Source organism: Pteropus medius, unplaced genomic scaffold, assembly GCF_902729225.1.
Source record: "Pteropus medius unplaced genomic scaffold, Ma_sr-lr_union100, whole genome shotgun sequence".
In the NCBI taxonomy this organism is placed as follows: domain Eukaryota; kingdom Metazoa; phylum Chordata; class Mammalia; order Chiroptera; family Pteropodidae; genus Pteropus; species Pteropus medius.
The window spans coordinates 11378490-11396778 of record NW_024349519.1 but is presented as its reverse complement, the minus strand read 5'-3'; the positions used below and the strand labels follow the sequence as shown (position 1 = coordinate 11396778).

General features: G+C 32.5%; 1 protein-coding gene across 1 annotated transcript in view; it reads right to left on the bottom strand.

The window, feature by feature from the left end:
- Window positions 1–242: 242 nt before the first annotated feature.
- The window catches only part of ERGIC2 (ERGIC and golgi 2), a 38123-nt gene continuing 20076 nt past the window's right edge, over window positions 243–18289 (bottom strand). The window contains exons 7-14 of the mRNA XM_039882403.1: window positions 15704–15805; window positions 14456–14551; window positions 11765–11820; window positions 10809–10907; window positions 4902–4999; window positions 2411–2573; window positions 1309–1391; window positions 243–1143 (exon numbers count right to left, since the gene is read on the bottom strand). Coding sequence (XP_039738337.1) covers window positions 1081–1143; window positions 1309–1391; window positions 2411–2573; window positions 4902–4999; window positions 10809–10907; window positions 11765–11820; window positions 14456–14551; window positions 15704–15805 — 760 coding nt within the window. The 3' untranslated portion in view covers window positions 243–1080. The remainder of the gene's footprint in view (window positions 1144–1308; window positions 1392–2410; window positions 2574–4901; window positions 5000–10808; window positions 10908–11764; window positions 11821–14455; window positions 14552–15703; window positions 15806–18289) is intronic.

Genomic DNA, 18289 nt, shown 5'->3' with positions numbered 1-18289 from the left:
TAAGAAAGTCAGAACACAATCTAATATAGAATCAATCACATTCAGGACACTGAATGCCGATGCTTCTTTCATCCAGGTTTATAGCTTAACAGACATTGTTTAATATGGTAATCTCAGATATGACATTATCTTTTCTTAAATACCTACCTCACATTTCTATTTTATTTAAAGTTACCCTGTTGCCCAATCACCAAACCAAGTATAAAATATTCTCTTCCTCTTAATATTTTACAAACTGATAATTTTCATCATCAGTAGTGGATCTTTTTATTACTCACACCCTGCTTCCAAAGTATACCAATATAATATAATGATCAGATTAGGAAATTTAGCATTTTTTAAAAAATATGCTTTCTTCTCACTGTATAAGTGCCCACTATACAATCTGTAAATGAAACCTCTGTTATCTATTATAGCATCTATGTTCCTGCCTCCGTAAGAATTCATCTTAGTCTTCCAAGACCCTACCTCGAACAGTTAAAAAAGTCAATAGCTAAAGTTTAAAGAAAAGCAGTTACCTTCATAAGACCAAATTATTGGATAAATGGTCTTGTCATTATGGCTTAACATTAATATGGCTATAGCCTGGGGACCCATCCCTGTTTTCCCTTATTAACAATGTGACCTGATCACAACTTTTTAAAGTCTAGACTAGTTTTCCATATGTTTTACATATTTTATTCTGACATCACATATTTTAAAAACAAAAGGACGCAAACATTCGCACTTATTAATGCGTTTTTCTTTAGCTGTCGTTTGACTTCTTTCCTTCAGACTCTTCAAGGCTGATTTCGATACTGCCCATTTGCTGTGAAAATATCATAAGTGGTCATCTTCAAAGAAATACTCCAGCTGGGCTTATTCACTGATTAGCTGCATAATTTCTTCTAGGACATTTGTAACAGACACAACATATACAGGATTTCAGTTTGGGTTTTTTTTCCTTTTTTTTTTTTTCTAGGTATGATTCCTGCTTCTTATTCATATTTCTTTTCTTTGAATATATTGCACAATATTTTACTATTAAAAAAAGGTTTTAAGTCTCAGGCAAAAAAGTTTTTCTCCTTCACTTGGGAGGCGCTAATGTGTATTATTTTCTAAAAGAGGTAAGTGGTTGTCTGTGTGGCCATCCTCAAAGGGCACCTAGAGAGAAAAAGACCAAAGCATCAATTTCATTCCTTACCCTATTTTCTCTAAACACAATGCTTGATTTTGAGCAATTTCTTTCCAGGCACCAAATGATACGTCTTAGATTTAACAATGATACCATGACATAGAGATCAGTATCATTTGTACTATAATACTTACAGAATTGACAGGTTTGTAGGATCCAATTCTGAAACGACAGTAAATTATTTCAACTATAAATTTTCCAATTCCATGTAACATGCCTGTAATAAAAAATGTTTTTAATTAAATTATGCTTTTAATAAAATTATTTCCTAAATTGCTATGTAAGACCATAAAACTAATTACAATGGAAAAGATTATGGAAGGAAAGAAAGTAGTCTGCTTTATTCACTTCCACAGTTAAAAATAAAAGACAGTGAATTTTAAACCAAATGGACTTCTTTTCAAAATCACAAGGCCACATAATTCATGACCTTGACAAAGCAATCTTTTCAAGGGTGCTTAATACATCACACCCACACAGTTATGAAAAATAAATAATACCAGCACCACAAATGAAGCAGTGACAAAGACTTTCATAAGAAAAGCTAATCAATCATCTAAAAACTATAATTCAAAGTTTATAAACTACCCAGCTCCATGTAATATAGAATAGGGGTTGGGGATAAAGAAGGAACTATTTTCTTTATTATACTTTCAAATTTTTGTGTTTACAATTCTTCAAGTTATCTTTGAGAGAACTCCATAATCTCAGGGCAAAAAAAGCCAAGAATCATGAAAATACTGACTGAAATATTTGGTTTCACATATCACATAGTTCAAAGTAGCATAAGATAGGATTTTACATATTGTACAATTAAAAATACTTTAAATAAAAAAGAAAATTTACATTCAAGTGTCTACTATTTCTAGTTATTTTCTCACCTAATCCTATATATAACACATTTGCAAGTTAGATATTATTATTTCCATTTTTATAGATGAGAAAACTTCAGAAAAGGTGGGTGATCTATACAAGGTTATTACTAAGTAAATGGCAGAACTTTAATTCACTTCAGGAACTTTCTAGCTCACTAAGTAATCTCCCTTAAATCACTGAAGGCAATGAATTTAGTTATATTTGTTTAAGCAATATAATTTTGAAGGTTTAGAATTAAGTCTTCAATAAAAAATTCTTTACATATCAAAACATGAAAATGTGTATATTTCTTGCCCCTTTTAAGTAAAAGCATCAGCAACACTTTCATAAATTAGACCCAAAAAAGGAATAAATCTTAACCTGTTGTTGAAAAGATTCCTCCAACAATACCACAGAGTCTTACAAAAAACTGCCAGAATGGCATATGCTCCTCAGTAACTGTCACCATAAGAGAACTGAGATCATATTTCATAAATATCCCAGAGACTCCATGGCTGCCTGCAGCATGGTTAATGACACGTTCCTAAAAGGAAGGCAAAAGGAAGGGGAGAGATAGGAGGAGAAAAACAGTATTCATGTCATCAGGTTACTTACACAGAGTTAATATGAAGCCCTACAGCCCGACTGTATGAGAGGGACATCCAATCTCTTTATGAATTGCCCTACTAGACAAAACTCTTGAGAGATAATCAAATTGTCCTGTATTCTTTATGTGGTTAGCTTCTGAAGCATCAAGAGAGCAGAATCATTCTTCCCTATTTTCTCAAAAAGATCAGTTTCAAGTTTTCTATTGAGCTCAAGAGCTTACAACTGTATGGCACATTCTTCACTGACTGAATAAATAAAAACTAAGTTCATATTTTGACATAATTTTTATACTATTTCTTTGCTAAGAATTTACAAAATAATCACATATAGTTCCTGTCACTTAAATAGTAAAAGAGGTCAAATACGTGGTGACAGAAACAAATCTAACTATGGGAGGTAAACACACAATGCGATGTATATATATGCCTTATACTTGAATTGTCCACCTGAAACTTACTGGATTTCATTAACCAATGTCACAATAATAAAAAATTAAAACATTTAAATTAAAAAATAAATAAATGATCAGATTTAAAAACAAATTCACTTCGCATTCATTTTAAACTATGAGATACAATACAGGAAGAAAACAGTGCATTAATTTGAAAGATATCAAATTGGTAGTTATGAAAGAGTCACAGGAATGTAAAGTAAAGCATAGAAAATATAGTAAATAATACTGTAACAACTATGTAGGTGCCAGATGGGTATTAGACTTATTGAGGGGGAATTACTTCATAAATTACATAAATGTCTAACTAGTACATTGTACACATGAAATGTAATATTAATGGTCAACTGTAACTGAAAAACAAAAAAAGAAAGGTATCACATTTGAGCTACTGGTTCAGTTTTTAAAGGAATCTTTTTCTTGAAAGAAATGTAACTAAAATTATAAACCTACCACAGTGTGCAAACTGAGAAATATTCTATTTCATTCCATCCTGCTTACACTTCAAAATTCAAGTTTGCAAACTTTCTAATAAATTTCTATTATAGCTCAAAACAACTATGCTGCAAGAGTGCTTTGTTATAACTTTTATGTCAGGCCCTATCTATTTTTACTAAGGTATAACTAAACTGCAAGCTTTAGGAATAAAAATTACAAGAGAAATTAAAACAATTTTATTTGAGACAATACAAAACCCCTTTTCTACTAATACAACAGAGTCTTACAAAGCCATTGTTCAATAAAGTGACTTCATGTTAAAGTAAGTGTGTCAGTTTTTCCAAAAGCTTTGTTACTGTGTAGACTGTCTGATGTTCGGGTGGTGTTGACCTTAGTTAGAAATGGTTTCTCCCCACTCCTACAAGAAATGCAAGAAGCATGATATATACTTGTATACTCTTTACCTAGTCTCTCTCTCTATGTGAAAATGCACACCGCAGACACACACATTTATACATACTTATTTTTCCTATGAACCATTTGAAAAGTTATAAACACAAGACACTTCACCCCTAAAATCTTCAGTATTTAATCTCGTATGAATAAGGAAAATTCTACAATTATTGAGATACAGCCATCATTAAGTTATAAGACTATCAAACGAAAACTCCATATGGAGAAAAGCAAATTTTGCCTTAGAATTCTTCTGGATACTAGTATTTGAATATTTTGCCTTAGAATTCTTCTGGATACTAGTATTTGAATATTCACCATTTTTAAACACAATAATAAGAAAATATGACTCCCAAAGTAAATGAGAAATCTTTTACACTGTCCAATTCTAAAACTCTGATCCTCGCTGCTATATTTATTTATAAGACTACCCCACCCTGAGGTTGTAGTGTGTTTGTCCTCTCAATTAGATGAATACAAGCACAAATTAGGAAAGCGAACCCTCAAAATCTGTTATCTGAGTCACAATAGCCATGCATGCCTGAGTGGGTACATTAATTTAAAAATAAGTAAAACACAGAAATCAGAGAATCTGCTGGCAGATAAAAACTGCTTATACCAATGCATGAGAAAACACATTAAAAAACTAAGATATTAAGAATAAAATAATACCATCGTAGGTTAGTAATTTTAATTGAATACAAAACCTTTCAGATTTAAAAAATCTACTTCTTTTCTTGCTCTAGAACATATGTACCTATTTCCGATATTTTCTTGGCTCAAAATAATATGTTAATGCATTTGAAAACTTTCACAAATTTTAAATAGGGGAGGGCACCAAATGAAACTACGAACTTATTTTGTTGCAGGAGGACAATAAAATGCTTCAAAAAATCATTTTTTCAGTTGGAGTCAACTTACCCTTTCTGTCACAGAAAATTGATGGGTGTCTGCTGAAATTTTATATGTATGTAGTTTTGTTGGCACAACTGTAATAAAATATTGGAACATCTGGTTGTCTAGAATAAAAACAAAATATATTTTTGTCATAAATCCAGTAAAAACAAAACTAGTGCCAAATATATCCCCCTTCTATTAAATACACTTAATCTGAAATTTAATGCTACATATGACTTAATATTTAACAACAAATAATTTTAAAAGAATGAATGAAGGCAATATATTCATACTTGGTAAAACAAGTTCTCAGTAAGCATAAAATAGTCACACGCACACCTTTTATGAAATGCTTAAAAAGATGAACTAGTGACTTAGACACCTTTATAATCATCATCATCCTTTTATCAAATATGGAAAAGCAGCATTTCTTTATAGTAACAGAAATTAATAAGGCTAAAATTAAGATAGTATAACCACCACTGGACCCATTTTCAGAGTCTACTAATATCTTAAGACACGTAAATAAATCAAAGTTGAATTAGCCAACCTTTGGATAAATGTAAGAAATTGATACTACAGCAGAAAGATAACAAACTACTCAATGATGGCCTAGGGTTTCTGTGTAATCAAAATCATCATATTTATATAGTCATTAGACATTTCTAGGTTCAATACAAGTCATTAATAACAGTATATTACCAATTATTATTTAATTTTAAACAGTTCGCGTCATACAAAACATTAAATCTCTTGGCATGTGTTCTAAAAAATTATGTTTGACCTGAAAACAGATGTACTTCACACCACATGGTAATAATTATCCATAAAATTGTGAGTACATAAACAAAATGCATCAATTTTAAACAAATGATTCGATACATTTTAGCAAATGTATTTACCCATATGATTACCACCACAATCAAAATATAAAACATTTTCATCACCTCAAAAACATTTTCAGCACCCCTCCACAGTCAATCCACTTTATCTCTGGCCCTGGGCCAACCATTAATCTACCTTCTATTGTCATAGATTAGTTTTGCATCTTCTAGAATTTCATATAAACAGAAGCACACAGTATATACATTTCTGTGTCTAGCTTTTTTCGCTCAGCATGAATGAATTTTTATTTCCATCAATCCAATTTCTCTGTCTCTTATCTCAGTGTAATTCAGAATAGGGGAGGAAAGGATAAAACTGTAAAGAAGAGGAAGAGAAGTAATGCATAATGGTTTCTTTAAACACTATCATTAAATGAGTTTCTAATATAATAAAGCAAAGCCTATTTTAATTTCATTTCTTATTTCTCCTACTACTTGTACCAATATAACTTTCAAAAACAAAGTTTTTGACAAGTTCTTCCACTATTGATTTCAGCTTAACATCCTAAACATTATCACAGACAATATTAGGACAAAAGGATGTTAGCTTTGTCTACCACTGATAGATGGCGTATCAATTGTGGATGGTCTTCAGTTTCATCCTTTAAGTTGTTCTTTGACATAAGGTAAACAGCTCAAGGCTGTGCTTAGTTTTGAAGTGTTTTACAAATAAACTCAACATGTCATAGAGAGAGCAAGGTGAAAGTGCTAGGAGAAAAAACGGTGTTCAGGTATAAACTATTTACGGAAAAAAAATGAAATTGAGAGTAGTGAGGCAATAAATAATGCTGTATACACAGGTGGGATCATTAGACTTGGAGGCAAAATTTAAGGACAAAGGGAACTTCACCACATGTGAGGAGTGAAGAGCCAATGCAATGAATAATAATCACCAAGCGTCAAAGAAATATGACAGGAAAAATTGGAAAACTATTTAAGCTGTGGCCAAAGAACTACTGAAGACCTATCTGTCTAATGTTAATTCAAGAAAGGGCTATCAGTTTGTTAAATAATTTCATTGCCAGGTCAGGGGTGGGGGTGGGGAATACGGCTGAATGAAATTTTGTTGGAAGCCACAAATTGTAACAAAGGTTGTATGTCCAAATCTGCACAGTATTAAAGATGTAATTGCTAAGTAATCCCTTCAAAACTTTTGGAGCACATAAAGGAGGAGGCAGTTACCTTAACACAGCAGATTTATAATGCTGATTTTTTTTTTAATTTTGAAAAAGAGGCCCAATAAGAAATATATTAGGAAAGAGAAGAGTATACCTGCTTTAAAGCTTTGAATAACCTACTGACATTCATCTAGTAGCATTTTATAATATAACTCTGCATACCTCTTAGTCTTTTTGAAGTTTGGAATAAGTAGGCTTAAAAAGAGCCTTTTGAAAATGAATCCGTTTCTATGTAGAACCCCTTTTGTGTAGAAATTTATAGTTCCTTTTAGCATCTTGAAACAAAGTATTAATCAACATGTTTTCAAATGAACATCTCTTAAGTAATATTTAATACATTCTGGTACAGAATGAGCACATACTTAAGATGAGATTATAATAAATAGAGTGTATAATTCTCAAAAGGTTTCTACTCACACATTTCCAAATTTAGTATGCTCAAGTATCCTTAAATTGTAAACATTCTCATATGTAAACATATATATACTCATGAATGTAAGTCAATATTCTATGTAAAACATCTTTATTGTATCAGATTACACTATGCTAAAGTATAAAATACTGACAAGAATATTAATAAATCAATTTGAATAAAAAATTAAATCCTTAATTACAGTTTTGCAAAGGCTAGAATTCCTACTAGCACAGGAAACTTTAAACATCCTTAAAAGGTCCTATAGGTGGAGCATGTCATAGAATACATCTATTTAACAGGAGGAAAGACAACCAAAAACATCAGAAAACAAGAATAGATGACTTGCTATGAAAGTAAAAAAAAAAAAAAAATTCATTCACATTTGGATAGACTGAAACAGAATGGAATAAATGGAATAGAAGGTTTAAAAAACCAGTAATAAAAGGTATCTATGCTATATTACTTCTATTTGTGTTAATAATTAAGCCATTCTAGAATAACTCTAGGTCTCTGATGTTTGTAAAATTCTCCAGAGAGGTTTCTAAAATGTTATTCTAGAACTCTGAACCATACAAAGAAGAAAATTCTTAGAATATTGAACTTTTTTTGTTCTTATTCTTTCTTTGGTGAATACAGAAAAAGAGTTATGGAGGATGGGAAAAAAATGGTGTAGATGATATAGAGGCTTTGTTCATCCCTCTTGCGACCAAATCAAAGATCTGACAGAAACACTAAGCAAACAGCAAGCAAAGTTGCCTGGGATCTAGATGAACAGAAGCACAACAACTAGAGAGAGCAATAATTAATCACCTGCAAAGAGAGAAGGTAGGATAAGGTAAGGATGCAAAGCTGTCCAGGCCCGAGCGGCTGAGTGGGATGGAGGCAGCAGCAGTGGCAGCCAGCAGCTGCAAATGCCTCTTAAAGGGACCATGTCCATAAGCGGACTGTTGTAGTGATGGACCTGCTCGCTCTAAGCACCAGTGCCAGGTGAGCTGCACAGGGGGCACCAGGGACTTACAGAGGGGCAGTGAGTTGTCGGAATCAAGTAGGAGGTGAGGTTCTCTCCTGGGCAGAAGTGCCACAGGTATCCACTGTTCCTCCGTTGAGTCCTCTCCCCTCCCAGTGTGTGAACACAGAGCCATCACATCATCAAACTGGATAACAGGTCACTCCGCCCAGAAGAGTCCCTGCAACTCTGCCTCTCTAAACTTGTGGTCCCACCCAAACCACATCCAGTTGTGTCCTCCACAAGTATTCCTTGCTGAGCAGCGCCAAGACTCACACTGGTGGCAGCTGGCCTCAGTTTCTGGTGCGGTTTCTTGAGGCAACTATAAGCACAGCATCTGTGGATTGCTTGCTGAATCTTAACAGGTGGCCCCAAAGGGGCACAGGCTGGGGCTAAACTTGGCCTGCAGTTGAATCCCTCTCAGGACTGTGCTTCTGGACACCTACTACACAAAGCCATGTTAAAAAGACCGAGAGACTTAGGAGCTTTGTTTAGTACGTAGAAACAGACATGGAAAAGCAGCCAAAATGGGAAGACAAAGAAGCAGAAGCCATATGAGAGAACAGAACAGAGATCTAGGAATAATAGAGTCAAGGAAGCTAACAGATGCAGAGTTCAAAATGCTGGTTATAAAGATGCTCAATGAATTTAGGGGAAGTGTAGATAAATTCAATGAGAACTTTAACATAGAGATAAAAAACATAAAAATGGAATTGGAAATTATAAAAAGGAAAAAGTCAGAAATGAAGAGCACATTATCTGAGATGAAGAGTATATTACAGGGAATCAACAGAGTGGATAAAGAGGACTGAACCACAGAGACAGAGGATGGAGAAACCAAGGGACACTCAATCAGAATGGCAAGAAAAAAGAAGCCAACATTATAATAATTATTTAAGGAGCCTATGGGACACAATTAAATGTAAAAATATCCTTGTTGTAAGGGTACCTGAAGGAAAACAAGAAGTTGAAGAGCTATTTGAAGAAACAATGATGGAAAATTTCCTTCGCCTGTGAAGGAAATAGACATACAACCCCAAGAACTTCATAAAGTCCCAAAAAAGATGAACCCAAAGAGGCCAACAACAAGACACATTATAATTAAAATGCCAAAGGTTAGATACGAAGAGAAAATCTTACAAGAAGCAAGAAAAAAGTAGTTACCTACAAGGGAGCACCCATAAGACTGGCAGCTGATTTCTCAAAAGAAATTATGCAGGACAGAAGGCATGGCACGAAATAGTCAATGTGATGAAAACTCAGGATCTACAACCAAGAATACTTTATCCAGCAAAGATATCAGTTACAGTAGAAGGACCCATAAAGAACATTACAGACAAAAATAAGCTAAAGGAATTTATCAATACCAAGCCAGTATTATAGTAAATGTTGGAGGAACTTCTTTAAGAAGAAAAAGTATGTATCAAAAATAGGAATAAAGAATGGTAATAACTACATTCCTATCAACCAGTACCTCGAATAGAAAAAAATTAAGTGCTTCGACCAAGAGAGAGAGTGGCTGAATGGATAAGAAAATAAGACCCCTACATATGCTGCCTATAAGAGACTCACTTCAGATTAAAAGACACACACAGACTAAAAGAAAGGAGTTGGAAAAAGATATTGTCTGGATGGATCTAGAGGGTATTATGCTGAATTCAATAGGTCAGATACAGAAAGATGAATATTGCATGATTTCACATACATGTGGAATCCAAAGAACAAAATAAACAACAACAACAACAACAAAGAACAGAAATAAACTCACAGAAATAGGGAATATTTTGAAGGCTACTAGATGGGAGGGAGGTTGGGGGATGGCAAAAAAGGGCAAAGGGATTAAGAAATACAAATGGACAGTTACAAAATAAACATGGAGATATAAAGTACAGCATAAGGAAAACAGTTAATAATGTTGTAATAAACATGTAAGGGGGAAGAGGGGTACTAGATTTAGTGGGATGATCACTTTGTGAATTAGATAGACCTCTAATCACTATGCCATACGACTGAAACTATTATTGTTTGCCAACTAAAAACTCATTGAATTGTACAACTCATTGAATTGTACAATGTAAATACGAGCAACTAATTGTCTATTATATTTCAATAAAGCTGGAAAAAGAAAAGCAGTTATGCCCTAAAAATACATTAACCTTTCGTATATTTAGATAGCTTTTAAATTCTACAACTTCTGCAGCCTACATTTAATTTTTTAGTCTCTTCTATGCCGCCATTTTTAATATTTAAATTTTATCTCCTACTAGGACAAAGTCTCTCCGCACATGACTCCACTTGAAAGTTATCAACTACTTAAAACCACTTAAAGATTTATCTGTTTATCTGTTATAAGAGGGTTAGAAAGAGGATTATTAAAAATGTATTAATATTAAAATATAAGAACAATTGCTTACATGTAAATTCCAACAATAACTATTAAGTACTTACGATCTTCAGCAATTTTTTCAGTTCCATCTAAAGGATTAATAATTCCTGGAACGAGCTCTCCAAAAGACAAATGATCTATTCTGTGAGAAAAGTTGTATGCTAAGAGGCAAAATATAAAACCAATTAAGTAGAGAAATTATATTATTCAAAACACATATTATAGATTGGTTCACAATCTTATCTAATCTCAAATAAAAACACCTAAAATCTGCAGGTATAACAATGTAGTATTTAAAACCACAATAATTTTGAGAAAAATGCTTATAAATATGTGGGAATTAAACGTACAAGGGTAAGTAAATTCTGATAAAATGATATATCTTTAATTTCATGATTACATACAAATTGACATCTAAAAAATATTATATGTCTTTCCTGGTCCAAATCATCACATAGTAATAGGATTGTGTTGTCAGAATAACTGGGATGATGTCCATGAAGCCAAATAATGAAAATGATCAGATAATACACTGCTAAATGTGACATAAGTGACATTTTATGGAATTTATTATTTGTTTTATTCTCTAAAGCAGACTTTAAAAACTAAGATTTATGACAATCATCATAAGAAAATAACTTGAGTACTTTATATGTACATGTATATATGTCCATATTTAGATTTACATATTGAAATATACCTCAAGTATATTTCCTTCATTATCCATTAGATTAGCATAAATTTGTACAAAGTGATATAAGGAATACCAAGACTTCCTCCTAACTTTAGCAACTTTCGAGGCATGACTAAATATAAATACAGGTAGCTTAAAGACAAGAAAAAATGGATTAGAATCAATAAATCTAATCATTTATTTTCTCCTTTGGATATCCTGTTTTCGAACAGCCCGCTTTCAAAGCCCTACCTTGCACCTGCACTAAAAAATTAACAAACAAATAAAAAACACTTTTTTTTCCCAAGGGCCTCTTCATAGAGAAAATCTTCAGAAACTGCTTACAGTCATGGTTGACAAGTGCTGCCAAATGTGCATGACCTCGGGGATGTGGAATTGCCCTGAAAGGAGGAAAAAAAGATTAAAGTAATAACATTTAAAAATATAGCTAATTAAAATCAGAAAAGAGATCTTTCCCAATTGTGTAATTTTCTTAGTATAAAATAAGAACATACTTGGCCTATGATTTAAGTAGGTAAGTCTACTAATTTCAGCAATATAATAAGCTGGGGGTTGGCTTATTTTCTGTAAAGAGCCAGGCAGTAAATATTTTAGGCTTTGAAGGCCAAGGGCAAAATTGAAGATATCATATAGTTAGGTACATGATGGGAGAGAAAACAAATTTTCACAAGCTTTAATTAAGCACGACTATGTTCCAGTAAAACTTTATTTTTAGATACTGAAATCTGAATTTCATATTTTTCATGTGCTCTGATGTATTATTCCACTAATTTTCGGTGAAGGAAAGGTTGTTTGAAAATTGTAGGGCACTGAGGGGAGGTATTTTCGGTTGACAGTTACTTAGGAGGAGTAGCTACTGGCATTTAGTGGATAGCAGCACAAGGCATCCTGCAGTACAATGACAGTCACACACACAAAAATATTGTTCCACATCTTGCATGACTTCCAAACATTCTAAGTGTCATTTATGTAGGTGAAAAACCTATGTGTAATGATCTGGATCTAGAATTTACCTATACAAAATATGTAGGTGAAAAACCTATGTAGGTGAAAAACCTATGTGTAATGATCTGGATCTAGAATTTACCTATACAAAATACTTTGTTGTAGTTCAATATACAGTAAATTTCCCAGGAAATAGAGAGAATGTTGTTATTTTGTTTCGTTCACAGTATTACAAAGAGCTGTTCACTATTTCAGAATATCACCTCATTAACAGAAATACCATTCATGATATCTGAGTGGCCAATACATCTGTTTTACTCTGCATTTATAGCTGTTGTATACCTAATGATTCTACATATAAGTGGCAAGCAACTGCCTACTTCCCTACCTTATCTAATGTATTCATGCTGAAGAATTTGCATATTGGAATATTATGTTATAAATCATGTTCTTTTTATTTCTTCTTTATAATACAGTTGAGAATGATATTGTGCCTGAGAGGTAATGTGAGATCTTCAAAAAGATCAATATTGAACTTAATAAATCTAGTACCAAAAAATTAAGAGTGGATTTAAGGAATATCTGGGAGATGATAAGGATAAGATACAAACCAAATACTTTTCCATTTGACCTCTCTTATTGCTGGTATGAGTTACACCACATGAAGCAAGAAGTTGAAACTGGGAACCACAATATATAGAAGCTCATACGATATTTGTCAAAGTTACTCTTTTTAGTTAGTTTTGGAGTAGGATATTATTTGTATCCAAAGGTGCAATAAAATCTTCCACATTTCTTTGAGCCACCTATTATTTACCATTATTTACAATTTCATGATACCAAAAAATTGTAAAGTTCCCAGCTATGGGTTGAGGATGGGGAGAATGGGTGCTGGCAACAGTAACAAAACAACAAAAAATGAATGTTAAGAGTAGGACAATGAAGACAAATGTTTGATCTGATCACTGTAAACACTGAAATAATCATGCATAAAAGTCTAATGCTATCTTTCTATCCATATATATATATGATGTCCAACCACTGTCTTTCCTGCTTTGTAACCTTTCTCTCTGATGCCCTTCTCTCCTTTATATGCAAAATTCCTAATCAGCCACTAGTTTGAACCCTATTAAGGTTTTCCTTAATAAAGCCTCCGCTGACTTACAGAGTAGGTGGGGTTATATAATTTCGTATCAGCCATATTTCTCCTTGATACCTTTGCTATAACTATAATTAAATAATCATTAGTATAATTCACTGTTTAATGTTTGGACTCTCATAAAATGTCAGCACCACAGGGACAAAAACCTTTCCCTTTTTTTCAGTTTCACCCTTGGTATCTAGCATGGTACTTGGTGCACAGAAAGTACTCATCAAAAACTGTCTTTTACAATGAAGAATTGTTCAGCTCTGCATCTTAGGAAGGGACAAGGGAAGGGAGAAAGCAGGGAGAGAGGGAGGGAAGATCAGAAAATATATTTATTCATTCAGAAATGTACTGAGTATTTACTGTATAACAGGTTCTGTACTGGGTGTTATTTATGAAGGTAGGTGGTCTAATATTTTTTCTTAACTTCCACCTAATTTAACTTTATCCTAGACATGACGAATATCTAACTACATCAAAATATTTGTCTCAAATAAGGGATATGAAATCCTGAATAATGTTAAGGATTACATTTTGATGATGATTGCCAAATGAAAAACAACAACAACAACAACAAAAACCAATTACCATGCAAGCAAAATGAATAAATTAAAGAAATGTCTAGGTAAGAGTTGTTTGGCTACTAAAACTTGGCAAGTTCATATTTACCTACAGCTCACTTCTTTAATATATAAAATATGACATGACTGTTTAACATTTTAAGTAGTTTTTAAAGTTAGTAGTCTTCCCCATCCTGAGAGTAAAGCCCTGAACATCAGTCTTGAGACATCAAAAATATAAATACACGACATTTTAAGCAGTCCTTCACTAGTTAGTAATGTATTATTTGATGAGCAAAGAATTTATTTTTAACCACACTGCCAACTTGTCTAAAGGATTTTCAGTAGGTGAAAAGAACATACTTGCCCACAGTTATGTGAAAATTTCCTGCTACTTTATTGACATAGAGATGACCACGAATTCTGCAAGCATCTGGAGGCTGGGATGAATCCTCTTCCCTATTATAACAAGATATGTTAGGATTGCTTACAAAACATTCAATAAGGTCAACATTTCATGGTGAAAAAGTTTAGTAGAGGGGAAAAAATCTTTAAAGATCCATTTTTAGGTAATGTTATAAATGTCAAAAATAGAAACTCATGTTTTTGAAGTCTATATTTATAATAAAGCATACATCTGTAAAATGGAAAAGAAATTGCATAATTATATATATTTAACAAATATAAAATTCCATGGTTCTCAAATGTAACTAGAGGACTAAGTCCAATGATAGAAGATTAAAAGTAAAGAATTAGTCCAACAAAGATATATTTTCATTATCTGTTTTTGCCACTTTGTGGGGCAGAGGAGGATGGCAATAAGAATGACGTAAGAGAAGGGCATGCTGTCTAAGTTCAAACAGACAATGACATTTTCTTCCTAAGCAAATGTGAAACCTAGAGTTTTAAATTTAAATGATCATTTTTATGATTATTGCATTTCTGAACATAAACTATTCTAATCTATAAAGGAAGAGAAAATAAAATAAAAAAACAAATTCCTCATCAAAATTTATACATCATAATGATAAATGCAATTAATTTGTTCTTAAAACCTAATATAATTTTATAAGGAGGTATACCTTATACATATAAAAGAGAAAATTAAATGAAAATGATTGACCCTTGAACAATGTAAGTATTAGGGGTGCTGACTTCCACATGTATAGCTTTTGAATTCCTCCAAAGTTAACTACATAGTTGTTCTTTGGTATCAGCAGGGGATTGGTTCCAGAACCCAAAGATACCGAAATTTGTAGATGCTCAAGTCCTCTATATAAAATGGCATAGTTCAATGCATACAATCAGCCCTTCTTATCTATGGACTTCCAACCATGAATAAAAAACAGTACAGGTAGTTATTGAAAAAAAACCTGCCTATAATTGGACCTGCGTAGTTCAAACTCATGTTGTTCAAGGATCAGCTGTAATATTATTTGTGATAATCTTGATCAATATCGTTGGCTATAAATTTTAGAGTAAAAAGATATTTTCATCATACAGAATGATTATATTTTCTGAGAAATGAGATTCAGAGGACTAAATCAATAATAAAATTATGTCAAAGGAAATTCATAATAAATAGTTGCACATTTAAAATATACATCTCACCTTGGTGGAAGTGCTGTCGATGAACTTTTAAAAGCACTTTTAAATATCACATCTTGAAGTGAATGTTCTTCTTGCAGTCTACTCTGAATCAGCTGCAGCATCCTAAATATAACACAAACAAGCAATAGTTTATAAATATGGTAAGGTACACAAAGAAAGCCAACACTTTTTTAAATATAACAATAGTTAGCTGAATTAGCAAGGCCACACATTTATTACTACAAGACTTTATTTTTAAAAAAAGTACCAAGATTTCTTTGGTCATTTTTCTTAAAAAGTAAAAAAAGAGAGGTAAGGTGGCTATGGGTATAACAGCTGGGCTCCACAATAAGCCTGTCTGACTCTATCAATAATGGACATGCAGTCTGGTTCACCAATAAGGAGCTTTTGTTTATCTAAATATCTAAATATGTCTTTCGTGCATGCATGCAGCAATTACAAAATTCTCACTTTTTGTCAGTCATTGAATAAAGTATTACAGACACATAAAATAAGACAATTAAGAGGACACATAATAATTCTGATAGACTTAAAGTGGGGTATATACCCCCATAGCACAAGTATTCAATTCTCATTATAAACCAGGCCACAGTGCCACTTAATATCACCTGGTGTCTCTTTTTTCCAAAGAAATCTGAACTTTATTCTATGACAAGACCATTCTAAATAAACTATTCTGCTCTACCTATAATTTTTAAAAAGAATATTAGCATATAAGGCATAAAATTATAGAGAACAAAGTATACATTTAAGAACCCATGTGATTCTTTTTAAATATACCTAGCTACAAAGAGTAAATTAGTTGCTTGAATATTTTTTTACAAAATTATTACATTCACAATAACTTATGAAATTACTCATTCCAAACAACAAAACCAAGAATAAAGGCTTTTCCTCTAACACTTCTACTATTGAGACTTAATATCTCCTACCATTACTAGCAACAACTTTGTCTTTTTAGATATAATCCTATTCTACTTCTTTAATTTCTCTATTTTAACTAACATCCAAGTGCAAAAAGTTCAAACTCTTCAAGTGCAAAAATTTGTATCAAAGTTCAAAGCCTTCAAGTGCAAAAATCATACACAGAGGGCAAGGAGGAATAAACCAACAAAACAGAGGATTTTTAGGGAAGCAAAACTATTCTATAGATATTATAATGGACACGTCATCATACATTTGTCAAAACTCATAGAATATATAATATCAAGAGTGATTCCTAATGTAAACTATGGACTTAGAGTGATAATGATGTGTCAATGTAGGTTCGAAGATTGTATGAAATGTACCACTCCAGTGTCAGATGTTGATAATGGCAGAGGCTGTGCATGTGTAGGGGCAGAGGGTATTTGGGAACTCTATTTTTCACTCAAAAACTACTCTAAAAACTAAAGTACATATATAAATAACTTTGAAAAATTATAAACAAATACAGGTACTTTAAAAAGGAAGCAAATGTAAATCTGATAATAGATCACATCCTCATATCCTACTATAATGATAAATATTTTCTAGAAGTGCAAGTGATGATATACTGATGCACCATCCACTAAAAATCCTAGTAAAACAGGCCGATTTAAAATAATAAGTCATTTTTAGACTATAAATTTAGTTCAGAATAAATCTTAAATCTAGAAATAAAAAGTAGAGATCAGAAAGGCTATATCCAGGGATTGAGATTTACTACTACTGAGAGAGATTAATTAGAATGCCAAATATTTTCAGAAAGAAGAACATCACTTGAGAGAAAACTTAGATCTCTTTTTAGCAAATTCTAAAGGTAAAGAACATTTTGGTAAATACATTATTCAGGATGCCAGGGCTTGAATATCTCTAGTCCATTCAGTAATATTTGTTTAAAAGCAGAACGCCATTCTCTAGGAAGCCTCAAGAAGCCAGGTTCCACCCTCAGGAGACTTAAAATCTTTGGATATAATGCTAGTAGAAACTGAAAGCTTCACATTTTTGTATGTCTAGTATTTCCAGAGTTTAACTTTTAGTGCAGGGCAGTGGGAAAAGAGGTTAATGACATCAAACTATATGTAGAGAGTGTGTGAGTGTGTGTGTGTGTAAGTGTGTGTGTGTGTGTCTGTGTGTAACTTCTACCTCAAATATACCAATAAATATCCAAGCTTATATTCCATATATGAAGGTACATAGAAAACTGTATTATGATGGAAAATGTCTAACATTTTAACAATAAAAACACAATCTCTGTTCCCACTTATTACTAGTCTTGAGCAATGAATAAAATTCCAAATGAAAGGTGGCTTCTCCCTTTAATATGTCCAGATTAAAGCAACACATTTCATCTCTAGATGCTTTTCTACTAAAGCACTAGAAACCCAGAGACATCTAAGCCCTAGTTCTTTTGTTCAACTACATTCAATTTCAACCTTAATTTTAAAATCTCCCCAAATGGTGAAACTGGAAATTAAAAGAGAAGGCCTCTGAAATATAATTAGAGACTGGAAAGAAAATTTAAAGAAAGATGGGTAAAAAATATTTATTTGTAATAATAAAATTATGTAATAAAAATATTTATTTTTAATAAAGCCTTTCTAAGCACAAGACATAACCTGGAAA